This window comes from Ammodytes marinus (genome assembly GCF_949987685.1).
Source record: "Ammodytes marinus genome assembly, chromosome: 9".
NCBI classification, from domain to species: domain Eukaryota; kingdom Metazoa; phylum Chordata; class Actinopteri; order Uranoscopiformes; family Ammodytidae; genus Ammodytes; species Ammodytes marinus.
The window spans coordinates 30,820,586-30,833,495 of record NC_137213.1 but is presented as its reverse complement, the minus strand read 5'-3'; the positions used below and the strand labels follow the sequence as shown (position 1 = coordinate 30,833,495).

At 39.2% G+C, this 12,910-nt stretch overlaps 1 protein-coding gene and 1 long non-coding RNA gene across 2 annotated transcripts in view; both read left to right on the top strand.

Annotated features, from left to right (window-relative positions):
• LOC307255473 (adenylate cyclase type 8-like) overlaps positions 1-7,431 on the top strand; it is a gene marked incomplete at both ends in the record, with an annotated part of 41,135 nt that extends 33,704 nt beyond the window's left edge. The window contains one exon of the mRNA XM_080034157.1: positions 7,403-7,431. Coding sequence (XP_079890283.1) covers positions 7,403-7,431 — 29 coding nt within the window. The remainder of the gene's footprint in view (positions 1-7,402) is intronic.
• Positions 7,432-9,823: 2,392 nt separating this feature from the next.
• On the top strand, positions 9,824-12,309 carry LOC307255198. The gene is made up of 3 exons (XR_013845016.1): positions 9,824-9,904; positions 12,092-12,141; positions 12,288-12,309. It is a non-coding gene; the product is annotated as an uncharacterized lncRNA (long non-coding RNA).
• The last annotated feature ends 601 nt before the right edge of the window (positions 12,310-12,910 follow it).

Genomic DNA, 12,910 nt, shown 5'->3' with positions numbered 1-12,910 from the left:
AAAAAATAATAATATATTTTTTTTTATTTTTTTTTTATTGGAAGTCAAGACCCACTATCGGACGGACCTGTTCATTCGCTGTCCAAGAAAATGTAAAATAAATTTCAGACAATTAATTAATACTAAAGAATACACCATTACCATGCATTGCTTCTAATTGTATTATTGGGTGGGCAGGACAGCCTGCCTCCAAGTTACCCACCCGCTTATAGTGGTCACTGGTCAGCAGAGCCGGCCCGAGGCATAAGCGAAATGAGCGGTTGCTTAGGGTCCCGACTGCCAGGGGGGCTCCCCCAATTTATTTTTCTATTTCGTTTTTTTTTTAGTTTGTGTGTTTGATATCAACATCATAGTATGTAAATGTAAATTATCATACAATAAAAGGAATACAGTGTTTTGGTAGATAGTTAATAGCTTAATAATTGAATCAGTTCAGGAGGTAATCCGAGGTTAACTGATCACGTCACGTTCAAGTCCATGGCATGCACAGTTAGTATTGAGTTTATTTAAAAATATTTGAAAATGGGGCTGCCCTCAGTTGCCCATGCACTGTGTATAGTCTATAGCCTATTTCAGCCTCGTCTGTGGAAAAAAAGATAACTGGACAACAGAGTTCTTCTGCTTCGTTCCTCTCACTGCATTTAAATGAATTCATTATATTACAGAGAAGTATGTCCCGTAAAAGAAAAAGAGCACCAAGCCCAACCCAGAGGACACTGCCTAATATTTTATTTCAAATGTATATTTCTATGGAAAATCCATGTGTCTTTCTTCAATAGCTTCTAATTCATCCGACCCAGTGTCTCCAAAATATTTGTTCACACAAAATTCCTCAGATTTAGCCTCTTAATCTTCCTCTCAAAGTGCACCAGATTCATGCATTTCACTTTAAAAAGGTAAAAACAAATCTCCCGGGGGGGGGCATACCCCCGGACCCTCCTAGCAGGGTTGTGATCTCGGCTGGCTACTACTTTCACCCAGCTGGACATCGGAGGCAATAGTGGAAAGACTATATACAGTATCTATATAGTGTGTATAGTATATAGCTCTGGACTACCACCATCCAGGTTGCCCAGTCCCAAAGCTTTCTCTTCAATCAGCTCAGGCTGCCTACAGTTAATACTGCGATTTAAAAAAATATACATTATGTTGTGTATAAAACATGCAAGAATCAAATCTCCCACACAGCAACACTCAAAGTTTATTTGCATATTGTGTTCTACACAGTTCACAGTAAATGTGCCAAAAATCAGACGCAGAGATCTTACAAGGGCAAAAAATTCCGGCTTTCAGCGCGCGCTCGCATCTTCGGTCTCTCTGCCCAGTGTGCCCACCTAACATGTCTACAGGCCCACCCTAATCTGACTGTCTAGAACCGGGCCTGGTGGTAGCTGCTGCTGCTATAGGTGTATGAATGTGTGCTCCAGTTGTATGTCGCATTGGTTTAAAGCTTCTGCTAAATGACATGTAATGTAATTGAAGTGTGAGTTTGAACTTTGATGAAAAAATGTCAAAGTGAACTTGAGATATTGCGTTCATGAGGCGTGTGTGTGTGTGTGTGTGTGTGTGTGTGTGTGTGTGTGTGTGTGTGTGTGTGTGTGTGTGTGTGTGTGTGTGTGTGTGTGTGTGTGTGTGTGTGTGTGTCTGTGTGGCTGCACTGAAGAGAAAGCATGCACCTTTAGTGGCTCAACAGGTGACATTACAGTTTTTGCCGAATGCTTCCACACATGTTGCAGACTTTGGCCCACTGTGTCAAAACTTAACACACAGGCCGAATAGGACAAAGCACATGGAGATAAACTTCTAACTCATACGGCAAAATGAAACTCTTGAAACAAAACCTAACAATCCCATTTCAAAACTGTTTTTAGCATCAAAACAATACACACACGCACTTTTGAATTACTCTTTTCTAGCAGCAACCTTGTCCTATTCGGCCTGTGTGTTAAGTTTTGACACAGTGGGCCAAAGTCTGCAACAGGTGTGTAAGCATTCGGCAAAAACTGTAAATGTGCTACAAGGAACTGTGAAATGGGGCAAAGCAACATACCCGTTTACAGGGCCTAGGCTGTGTATTATAATATATAACACTGGATTTTCTTTCAGCGCACACACAAGTACAAGACAGGTAGCGAATCGTGAGGAGTTGAGTTTGACAACAAGCGTTTTCCAGAATCACTGACTACACCTTTAAGAGATTCTTGCTGTTCTAAATTTGTACCTTCATCGTTGAATGAATTCATTGGAAATCACTTCGGACAAAAGCGTCAGCTCAATGTAATTGTAAGAAATGTTCTCTAACAAGTTCCAACAGGAAGAAAATGAAAGACAGTGTTTACTGTAAAAGTGTGTGTGTGTGTGTGTGTGTGTGTGTGTGTGTGTGTGTGTGTGTGTGTGTGTGTGTGTGTGTGTGTGTGTGTGTGTGTGTGTGTGTGTGTGTGTGTGTGTGTGTGTGTGTGTGTGTGTGTGTGTGTGTGTGTGTGTGTGTGTGTGTGTGTGTGTTAGAAGAATGTGTGAGATGCAGCAGCTATTCAGTCTTTACAGAAAGATGTGGATGTGCGTGTCAGAGTCTAATTAAAAATCTGTCTCACAGTTAGTAACTGCTGGCACTGCTCCATATAAAGATGGTTTCACTTTTAACTATGAAGGCCATTGTTCTCACAGAAACACACACACACACACACACACTCACAGAAACACACACACATACACATACACCCACACACACACACCATTCCGAGTCACAAGCACTAATGCCTCGGGGATCTTTAAAGAACTTGAGTTCTGAGGGGAAAACCATCGACATTTAATCATTCCTACTTCCTGGACATTACAAGAAACACACTTTTGGAAAAATTGCTTGGTTCAGCAACTTCAACACTATTGAAGGTGCTCCAAGGAAATTTCATTTTTTGTTCATCTTTGCACCCCCTTTGGACAGAAGCGGTAGTGTTTTTACCACGCCAGCTGTAGTCCCAGGGTTAGGGACCCATGACAAAGGCATTAAGAAAAACTATATAAAAATAGCATTCTCTACACTGATGGTCTCGTTTGCTGTTACATGTCATTTTTAATCATCAGAGGAAAAATTAGACTGTTTCAGAAATATTTAAAAGATCCTCGAGGAACCTTTTAATAAAAAAGGCCTGGGAAGATTGTTTTACTTGAACCTGAATGACCTCAGCCACATTTACTAAGTCAGATCCAGTCAGAAGGCAAAGGCCTCTAAATCCTCCACATCCCACTAAACCCATCCTCCAAGTGACCCTCAGCCAGGGGCGCAACTACCCACTTTCTGGGGGGTATGCACTGCAGGCACTTAGCAGCCCCCCCCCCCCCCCCCCCGCACCCCAATTACTGTCTTCCATTTTAAGTTGCATATTAGAGCAGGTGATCGGCTCAACCATGACATGTCTGCCTGCACTGATTCTCCCAAAAGTAAAGGACACAGTGAATAACAGGTTGGTCATCAGAAATAAAACTATATACTGGGCATTTAGGTTGTTTTGGCCTCACTAGTGTCAGGCATGCAAACTCATAAGACATGAAAAAGGTGACATGTCCGAAAACACACCTCTTTAGTGATTTGAACATGTAAAATAAGCAATTTGGTGAACTCTGGTGAAGAGAATTAAAGACAAAGAAAACTTTTATTTCAGTTCTAATGAATAGTAAAATGAAACAGACAAGTTAGTCAGCCAAGCTTCTTGACTTTACCCATACAACGTGTGAAGGTATTTACTAAGAAACACGTTAAAAAAAAACTGCTCAGACAAACGGTTAAATGGGAAAACCAGCTTGCTGATAAAACTATTTTTTCAAGTGAATGAGAGAGAAAGGGCAATAAATAAGACAACAAAAACTTAGAGCCACCAATCTATCGCACCAAATTCCCTTTCAATAAACTATTATATACTCTCTCTCTCTCTCTCTCTCTCTCTCTCTCTCCTGTAATACTGTATGTGTAACTTACACACTATTCAAACCGATCCTGAATTGTAATGCTTTGGGGGATTCTGATTTGTGATGCTTTGTGGTGCCCCCCCCCCTTCCTTAGCCTTGTACATCATACTTAGCATTGCACAACATACTTCAAACACTATGTACATAAGACCTGCAGCTCACCCAAAGAAAACATTTCCTCAGAAACGTTTTTCTTGTCGTTACACCCATAGCTCCAAAGAAACACACACACACACACACACACACAGGAGTGGGCGGTGATGATGTTCAGGGTATAAGTCGTCGTATCATCCGATCGGAGCCTCACAGCGCGGTGGACTCTGCTGAGAGGACGGACTGTCACAACTCAGCAGAATTTCAGGTGAGCTCAAATCTCTATTCTCCATTTGAAATCAGCTCAGAAAACTGAATCTATTTGATTGTTTAATGGCGTTCTGGTTCTTATCTCTTCTTTCATAATACTGAAATCTGCTGCTTAACTTATCATCATCATTATCATAATTTTTATCATTATTATTAAAGGTGCTACGAGGAACTTTTAAATATTTTTGAAACAGTCTATTTTTTCCTCTCATGATCATGAATTACAGTTGTGTTCAAAATAATAGCAGTGTGTTTAAAAAATTGAGTAAAAATTAGCTCAAAATCCTAATAATAGCTTTTATTTCCAAACACGCAATGCATTGGGGACGCAATGCATTCATATTTGGATTTGGAACAGAATGTGCAATGTCCCCAATGCATTTGCGTGTTTGGAAATAAAAGCTATGATAAGGATTTTGATCTTGCCTCACTTTTTTAAACGCACTGCTATTATTTTGAACACAACTGTACATGTAACAGTAAATGTAGATTTTCTATTAGTGGTGTTCAAATAATTGTTATATTTGCTCTTTATTTACAATCATGGACAGTGATGAGGTAAGGGTCATACTGAAAGCGGAGGCCATTATTCAAATTATAGAACTTTTTTCTGCAAGACATTTTTTAGGCCTACAACAATCTGTTTTAAAAGTTTTTTGATTTGATTTTATTAACACAAGAGTTTATTTAATAATTAGCACCAGTTGAAAATAGACCGTAGATAGATTACTTGTATTTGGCACTATAAAAAAAAAAAAAAAAAAGTTTGGGTATTCTGAGTTTCATCCATATCTACTTCATTTTGACTGTGTGAGATGTTTTTGTTACACTGGGACAGTTAACTACACGATTTGTACCATTGACAATGACTTCCATTATAACGAAATTTTTTGACCCCCACCTTAAAATTGAAGTGAAAAATAATTTTGATTGTAATTTCCCATTTCTCTGTAGTAAACTTGATAAACTTGTGTAAAAATAAGGTCAATAAAAAAATGCCCCATTTTAGCCCCCCCCCCCCCCCCCCCCCCCGACCTCTATGGTGACCCTTTACAACAAATCGGCATCCTTATGTAATTCATGGCTGCAAACCAATAATAAAAATACAATACAATGGTTTTGATGTGTAGTTAGTGAACACCTCTTTTAGTCAGAATGGTTGAAGTGAAAAAATATTTTCCAGGAGTCAGTCTGTGTGAACTCAAATCACAGACACTGAAATCCTTGTGTAAAAAGATGCCATTTCGTAAACTCATAAAAAGCCATAAAACCAGTATTTTTGATTCCTTGGCAATGGCAAGATAATATCTGAATTTATATAATTTTTTGCATTCATTTTGAAGGTAAGGCATCACATTTTAGGTTTTAACCCATTTCTAGTTGATTTATTCATTTCATATGGTCTCAAACCGAGGAACAAACATGCCAAATGACACAAACGAGGAACAATTTGAAATTTTCATATTTTCTGTCAAACTTCAGGATTACTGGCCACTGTGACAACAAATCTAAAGAAAAATGTCAAAGGTGTTCTGATATGGATAGTATGGACTGATGTCTGCATGTCCATGACAAAATAAGATTGTGTGTGTATGTGTGTGTGTGTGGGGGGGGGGGGGGGGGTGTGCTTGCATGTGTCATACGATATTAGGGCTGCAAATCTGTACCCCTTGTAATTTCTCTCCTCTCATACACACACACACAAGCACACTTTCACACACACACACACACATGCACTTACACATGCACACACACCCACACATACACATACACACACACTCACACACACACACAAAAAAACTTATTTTGTAGTTTTAGTGAGTGGTTTTCATCATAAAAACTCATATTTTGATGATAAAAGAGGTGATAAAATGGGTAAATCTTACTATTCTCTTTCATTTTACCCAATTGCATTGTATTTCTGCAGTAAAATGGGAAATCAGAGGCAAAAAAATGTTTTCACTTTAATTTAAAGGCAGGTTGCCAAAAAGTTTTGTTAATGGTAGAAATCTAACTTTTTTTATTCAATTTGACATTATTCAAAAAGTAATAATACCCCAAATTCAATTTTCTCACCTATTGTTCATTGTTCATTGTATATGATCGAAACTGGCATCTAAAGGGTTCATTTTTAATTGCGATTAATTAAATCATGACATAGATTGAACAACAACCCCTTCATGAAAAATATGGAAAAATAAATTGTGAAAAAATATTGATCTTTCATCATTTTAATGCAGTTTAAAGGTCAAAATACACAAAATGTACTTAACGGTCCCAGTGTAACTTTGTTATTCAATCCGACATTAAACAAAAAGTAATAATGCCCCAAATTCTATTTTCTCACCTATCATTCAGATGGGTGAGTCGGTGATACTAATAATAATCAAAGTTAAAAAAAAAATCAAATATTGAATTTTAGTGTATTTTTCAATAAAGCGGTTGTTGGTATATGATCGAAACTGGCATCTAAAGGGTTAATTTTTAATTGTGATTAATTAAATCATGACATAGATTGAATAATAACCCCTTCATGAAAAAAATGAAAAAAAAATGTCAAAAAATATTGATCTTTCATCATTTTAATGCAGTTTAAAGGTCAAAATACACAAAATGTACTTAATAGGGCATAAGGGTTAAATGTAGATGTTTTTGTCGATATTTGTATATGGCATTTAGTGTAAGAAAAAAAAATCTGTGTTTTTATTGCATTACAACCTTGTTTGTAATGTCGTGTTGCATTCATTTGAAGGCTGATTAAATGTCTTTGTAATACCAACCCTGCTTTTTTCCCACCTCAAAATAAATACAGTAAGCATGTCAGAAAATATTTCAGGTCTAAATTCATTACTGACCTTCTTTAACATTCATCCGTGAACCCTCCAAGCATTTTCAGAAAGCATATTTCTAAAGCGTGTCAGTTTGTGGTTTAATTTCATAATTTCTTCCAACTAGACTGTTCACACATGTTTGTATTATACTTTTTTATTACTACAAGCAAAGGAGGCGGGGACAGACTGGAAACACTTGGCACTTGTTGAACATGTTTTCACGTGACTCTGATGTTTGCTTTTAGACTTTGACTGTGCAGTTTTGAGGGTGTGACGGCGTCCTCAGATCACACACACACCAGGACTGAGCAGGATTAAATGAGCAGCGTCTTCTCTCCCAGTGTTTCCTCCACACATGAAGGAGGAAAGTGTCTGTAAGTCGACCTGAAGTCAGTTCAGCAGGTGAGAATCCTCCCACAGAAACATGGTTCACTTTCATCACATTGTGCTGTGTCACTGTTTACACATTGAAGCAAATAAAAAGAGTTACGTATCCAAAGAGACAAAAGTAAACGTGTGGAGGACAGAGGCCAAGATGAAAGACTGTCTGGAATAACTAAACATAAGACATCCATCAGTTTTCTATAACATGTTGTTGTTTTCATCAAAACATTCAAACATCAAAACAGTCAGTAGAAGTCTGAGGGGCACTTTACACTGTGAAAATGTGACGTTTTCCAGTTTTTGGTTTAAAAAAAAAACCCCAGTTCAGACACAATTTATCTGACATCTTCACTCGTACACATGTTTTCAGAGGAAACGGGCCGAAATCGCTGTTTTAAGCCTGCTAAGCCAACAGTCAGCGGTGACACTTAGCCTAGTAGATAGCTCTTCCGGTACAATTTGATGCATAAAACCTTACTGTAACCGAACATTAATGCCACTAACGTTCATAAAGCGGTTGGTGTAAGCTTGGGGTTACAAGTATTGTAAAAGACAAGCTTTCTGTCCTCTTATTTCACCGCATTGAACTCGTAAAAACAGAAGACTTAATGATAGTTAAGGGGCTTCGTGAGCGCCTACCTTCCTGTTAGGCGTACTTCAAAATAAAAGTCAACTCACATGTGTCCAGTGAAATGCTATTAATGTTTAGCCAGTGAAATGCTTTTACTGTGAAGCCGTAGCCTTAATGTTGTCTTCTAACTTTATAACTCGCTTATGGGTATTTTGACAGCAAATGTTATAGACTACGCATGTGTGAGGGTGGAGCCGTGACGTCAGCGTTATCAGGGGACATGGTTTTGGTGTTTACAAGAAACCAAAACCGTTAAGTTTTCCAAAAAATCCTCCCTGGGAGGTGATCTCAAAAACCTGCGGTTTCATGCCTGCGTTTGCTGTGTTCATGTAAATGATATAGTGCATCCGCGGGAATTTTTCCGCGGATGCACCGTTTCGCATTGCCATGTAAAGTGCCCCTGAGTTACTCAGAGAGGAAGCAGTCAGTGGACTGTACGTACACTGTACAGGTGAATATTTTCTTTTTGTATTTTTCAGATCTTGACAGAAAGAAAACATGGAAGAAATACGCGAAACCCTCTTGGAAGTTATAGAGGAGTTAGACAAAAACGACTTTGACAAATTCAAGTGGTATCTAGAGAAGACAAAAACTCCCAACTTCCAAAAAATCTCTAAAAAAGAACTGAAAGTCGCAAATGAGACCCAAACTGTGGATCTGATCGTCCAGACCTTCGTTACAGAATCAATTGAAGTGACCAGGAAGATTTTGGTCAAAATAAAAAGAAATGATCTGGTGGAGACATTACCAAAACCCATTTCAGAACCCAAAGGTGAGTGATGTAAAGATGGAACAGGTGATAACACAACACCAACAGTTGTACAGTACAGAGTAGATATACTGAATTTAATTAGATTTAACACAAAGTGAATTACAAAAATATGATATGATGATTGTCTGAACATTTTTCACTAAATACCTCTATTCTTTTTTAGAATATCTTTAAATTAATCTGATAACAAGTTGAAGTTTAAAAAAAATCTAAAATGTGTTCAGCTGAATGACCTCAGTGCCTCTGGGTTTGTCTTTCTGCCACTGGCGGTGGGTAGAAGGAACTCCTGAAGCTTTCAGTTGCTCACTATGACTGCTCCTCTGTCCAGCCCAGATGTTGTGGAGAGGGCGGTTGTCATTTCCCATAATAGCGGATTGTCCCCTGAACGCCCCTGCACCACAGTTCTCAATGGGTGCAGTCTCCTGCCCAGCACTGAGCCTTTTTAAACAAAATTTAAAATTATTATTTTGACATAAATGTGAAAAAGGTTAGGAAGCTTGGCCAATCTCCTCACCAACATCTCAGATAATCCTTAGTTGATCTTGATGGGGTCATACTAAGTTAATAGTGTTGCCTTCCAGCTCAGCTCTCTTATAGTCACAACAGTGCAGTAAAGCTAGTGAAACTCTGCCCCTGCGGATCCCAGTCTCCAGCCAATAACACGCTCCATTGTTTCAATGTAACCATTGACTAATAAAGTAACTTAATTTAACCCACTCGCAACTCGTAATACTAATTGAACCTAAACCTTGATATCCAGTCAGAACCTGACTTTCTGAAGGGCCACACATATCCCATAAAGTCAGAAATGTGTTATTAGAAAGTGTTTCCATGACTAACGTTTACTAGCATCCTCTCACTGATGTCATGTTGCTTTATAGCATCCAAGAAACCACTGGACCAGTCCTCTGCTTCTGGGAAGGCTCTTCAGCCAGGGCCCAAGGCCTCCAACAAAGCTCTGTAGGTGGACACATGAAACATTTCAATAGTGATAATTTGATATGATCAACATTTTGGTATTTGTGTTCACTAATTCTCCTTCTGCAAATCTCAGGATTCCTGTTCAAATCAGGAAGTGCCTTTTAATATAACTTTATTTTGCACTGGATCAGAGTGGGCATGGGGCACATTATAGCAACTTTCCGCAGGGCAAACACGCTAGAAATAATGGCATTAAGGAACAGCCATCTAAAGGCCTTTTCAGACGAGTCCTCGCGTGGACCCATGACGTCTGGTTGCTTCCAGGTGAACAGACAGACAGAGGCAGCTTGTTAGGTCTAGGTACAGGACGTGTTAAGCATCAACTCATTAGAACTGTATTCATTTAGAAAGAAGAACAGCAAAAGCAAATGAGATAAGAAGACTATTTTTGTTTCATCCAATTTGACTTCAAGGGCATGATGAATATCAGCATCTGATGGAGAAAAGTTAAACTTTAGAACCCTCTCTCAATCTGCTCACATCTCATTAAAGAGGGATCACCACGCATTTAATGTAAAATAACTGTAAAGTCCGCCTACGAAACCCAACATGCATTTCGGCTCCAGACCTCTTTCAACATCCTGAGGGGGAAATCAAATCATAAGAAGACGTCATCCCCGCTCAAAAATTAAAAAAAACATAGAGGGCCAGGGGAACTGGAACAGTTTTGATCCCAGTCTCTCCTCTTTGGGTTTAACTAAACACTTTGTTTCTTAGTACTTAACCGGTAAGTGGCCAGCGGCCATTAATATGACTGGATATCCAATACTGCTTCTGCTTTTTACATTGGTCACTTATTTTCAGGCCAATACACTGGTTTGTTCTAAGGTGATTGACTACATGAAACTGTCGGTTAAATTATTGATACATTCTAACAGATGTGAGTGAATAATCTCCCGGGGGGGCATACCCCCAGACCCCCCTAGTAGGGTCGGGATCTCGGCTGGCTACTATTTTCACCCAGTAAACACTGGGTGTTTGAATGAAATTCAACAAAGTCAATTGTTGAACAAAGCCCCATGAAGGCTTGGGCCGGCTCTGTTCATGCATCATTCCTAATTTGTGATTGGGTGGGCACGGCGACAGCTCGCCTCCAAATTCAACCACCACTTTTCTGTGGTCACCAATCAATCACGTCCACAGAGCGCAGTCTCTCCTTTACAAAGGCAGTTAGAACGCTACTCTGCGACTTTTTCCCACGTTAACCTGTTCTTTCTGTTAGTAAATGCTGTGCGTAAAAGCTTATCCACTTCCTACTTCATCCAAACCGACTTATCCAAACTTTCTGTGCAATGTACGTTAACTTCCACAAGCTCTGCCCCTCAGCAAGCACACTCCCATGGCTGCGCCTATACTCATAGAATCTAGAGTAAACTTACGACATGTAACTAACGCTTTCTCTTCTATTGGCTCAGCCTGCCTACTGTAGATATAGGCCTATGGGTTTTCAGGTTGATGCAAGGTGCGATTTAAAAAAAAAATATATATAAAATGGATGATGTTTATAAAATTGTTTTTATTCATGAAAAATCTGGAAACAAAACATGCAAAAAGTAAATCTCCCACACAACAACAATCAGAGTCGATTGCATATTGTGTTCTACAGGTTTTTTATTTATCTACATGAATTAGATTTGTTACACCTTGCAATTTTACTAGCCTACTTAAGAAAATTCCGTAATATCAGTGTTTCTGCCAGCAGAAGTAGATATTCAATTCAAAGATACTGTGATATTTCATCAAGTTCTGGTGTATTTGTGAAGTTGTTACAAATTACAAGTTGCAAATGATTCTAAATATTTTATCTATTTGTTATTTTCTAAGAAAATTTGAAAATTAAATGTTTAGCTTTTCATAGAAGGTGGCAGATGGTTGTTATACTGATGTGGAAAGCTTCTGGTAGCAGTGCTATCTTGGTTACCTACAGCATTGATGTGTCTAAAAGCTTACATTAAAGTAAATGTGCGAAGAGATAGAGATCTTGCATGGGCAAATATTTCCGCTCGCGCACTACGCACACTCGCATCTTCGGTTTCTCTGCCCACCTGTTATTTCAATTAGCCCACCCTAATCTAACTGGCTAGAACCGGCCCCGCTGCTTTATGTTGAACAGCAGTTGGGACTCATGTTGATAGAAATTAATTCTGACTGTGTTTCTTCCTCCAGGGTGGACCCCAGTGAAGAGCTGAGGATACAACGTGATGATCTGAGGAAGTGTAAGTGTGGATTCAGTTTGACTGATGGAGACAAAATGTGTCATCATTAAACTTTATAGGAATGAAGAACATGAAAAGGTAAACAAAGAATAAACCCTTCAGGTCTCTGATGATAAACTGCTGCTGTGTCTTTTTCTCTACATCAGATGCCTGTAATCCCAGCCTGAACACAAACTCACTAAACAGATATCTCAAACTGTCTGACAGCAACAGGAAGGTGACATCTGTGAAGAAGAAGCAGCGATATCCTGATCATCTAGAGAGATTTGGCCACTATGAACAGGTGCTGTGTAGTAAAGGTCTGACTGGTCGCCATTACTGGGAGGTCGAGTGGAGCGGAAGAGTTTCTATATCAGTGAGTTACGGAAGAATCAACAGGAAAGGAGACGATGACAACTGTGAATTCGGAGCGAATGATCACTCCTGGTGTCTGTCCTGCCTTTTTTTTGATGATGAAGATGATGATGATGATGATGAAGATGGTGATGACGATGACGATGACGATGACGACGATGATTATGATGATGGCTACTCTGTCAGTCACGATGCCATAGAAACATCCATCACCACCTCCTCTGTCACTAAGAGAGTAGCAGTGTATGTGGACCATCCTGCTGGCATTCTGTCCTTCTACAGAGTCGACTTTGACTCACTGATCCACCTCCACACCTACAAAACCACATTCACGGAACCTCTTTTCCCCGGGTTTGGGCTCTATTGGGACGACTCCTATGTGTCTCTGTGTGATCTGTATGAGGGAGACAGCTTC